The sequence below is a fragment of the Bacillus rossius genome, chromosome 1 (genome assembly GCF_032445375.1).
Source record: "Bacillus rossius redtenbacheri isolate Brsri chromosome 1, Brsri_v3, whole genome shotgun sequence".
Lineage (NCBI taxonomy): Eukaryota > Metazoa > Arthropoda > Insecta > Phasmatodea > Bacillidae > Bacillus > Bacillus rossius.
The window spans coordinates 312,244,557-312,246,208 of NC_086330.1; the positions used below are offsets into that span (position 1 = coordinate 312,244,557).

The following is a 1,652-nucleotide window of genomic DNA, read 5'->3' on the forward strand; positions in this document are numbered from 1 at the left end:
CCTCTCACGTGGCCTAAGGGCGGTCACGACACCAGATATCGACATCGCCAGGACGATAGCGGATATCGCAGAACACAACCAGACCCCGAACGGCACCACCTCGGACCGCCCCACTCGACCCCGTTCGCCGACGCAGCGTCGCCCGGACACCCGGAGTCGGAGGACGAGACAAGGACATGGCCACACCGACGGCGACACCCGCCGCGTTACCTGGAGGACTACGTGCTGAACACACCGCCAGGGGAGATGGCGGATACATCCGCGAACTGCCTACCAAATGACCAGGGCACGGAACAGGACGAGCCACAGCCGACGGTGGAGTTGGTGGACGAGGACCCGAGCCCGGAGGGCGCCCCACTCCGATGCCATCCTTGCGGCGACGACCCAGGGACCGTAACCATCACCGAGTTGCCCTACAGTCCTGGCGACCCCGAGATGGACAGCGACCCGGGAATGATCCCACTGGTAACGGAGCCAGAGGAGGAGGATGCGGAGAACCACGAGACACCTCGCAACAGCCCACCCGGCATCCCGGAACGAGAGGCAACCATACCATTCGGCAACCCAACCAATAGACAAGAGGGAGACTGTCACACATGGAACCCATACCGTATATCACGACCCAGGTAACCCCGCCGGCGAGCGACCACGATGGACCCGCTGAGTCCCAGGGTACCTCGCGGCCTACGACCTGGGGGACGCTTAGAGTAAGCGGGTTAATAACCCTGTCCCCGAAAGGTCCGAAACACTTCACCATGCGCCGTGCCGCCGCCCCCGGCCCAGCTGCCTCCGCAGTCGACCGGGCGGCGTGCGCCACGCCACCCTTCCATGCGCCGTGCCGCTGCCCACGGCCCAGCTGCCTCCGCAGTCGACCGGGCGGCGTGCACCGCGCCACCCTTCCATGCGCCGTGCCGCCGCCCCCGGCCCAGCTGCCTCCTCAGTCGACCGGGCGGCGTGCGCCGCGCCACCCCACCGCCGAGCGTCACGACGCCGCGGGGAACAGAGCGGGCCCTACCAGCTGCAGTCGGGGCTAGGGGTGCCAACACGTGGCGGGACCAATAGCGGTGCAAGGTCGGGCTTCTCCGAGGGGGGGCGTTTGACGTCGTCCGGCCGGAGGCCGATTCAAGCCCGACTTGCGACCGCCCGCCAGTAAACCCACCTCTTTCCGGAACAGACCCTTGTTTGAAAGACATTGTACATGTCTCTGACCTGGTGCTTCTATGGAATGTTAGTTCAACCAGCGCCCACAGATGGCAACTATAATTTATACACATACAGACTAAACAATGGTGTGTCTTGGCCTCTATTAAACTGTGGCACCAATTAGCATTCATGTGTAATATAGTAATGTTGTAAAGTATTTGTTAAATTAGGGAAGTGTGCCGAGATCTTATGGGTAACTGTATTTTGCCACTGTATGCCACTGACCATTCTGGGGGATATATTACTCCAGCAATGTTGACCTGGTGGGATCCTTACCCCAGAGAAATCTGGGGAAATACAGCAGTAATATTGGATTGGTGTTTTTTTTTTACTGCTCCCCTCTCCTCACCCTTCGCTCTCTCTCTCTCTCTCCTCTTCCTCCGGAGCGGCCTTCGGGATTACGCTCTGGAATCCTTTGCTGGAGCGGCCTTCGGGATTACACTCTAGCA

At 60.7% G+C, this 1,652-nt stretch overlaps 1 protein-coding gene across 1 annotated transcript; it reads left to right on the plus strand.

Moving 5' to 3' along the window:
- The first annotated feature begins 246 nt into the window (after nucleotides 1-246).
- Nucleotides 247-1,034, plus strand: LOC134527944 (uncharacterized). The gene is made up of 2 exons (XM_063361022.1): nucleotides 247-543; nucleotides 627-1,034. Exons 1-2 carry the CDS (start codon nucleotides 247-249, stop codon nucleotides 1,032-1,034), a joined length of 705 nt encoding a protein of 234 aa, XP_063217092.1.
- Nucleotides 1,035-1,652: the final 618 nt, after the last annotated feature.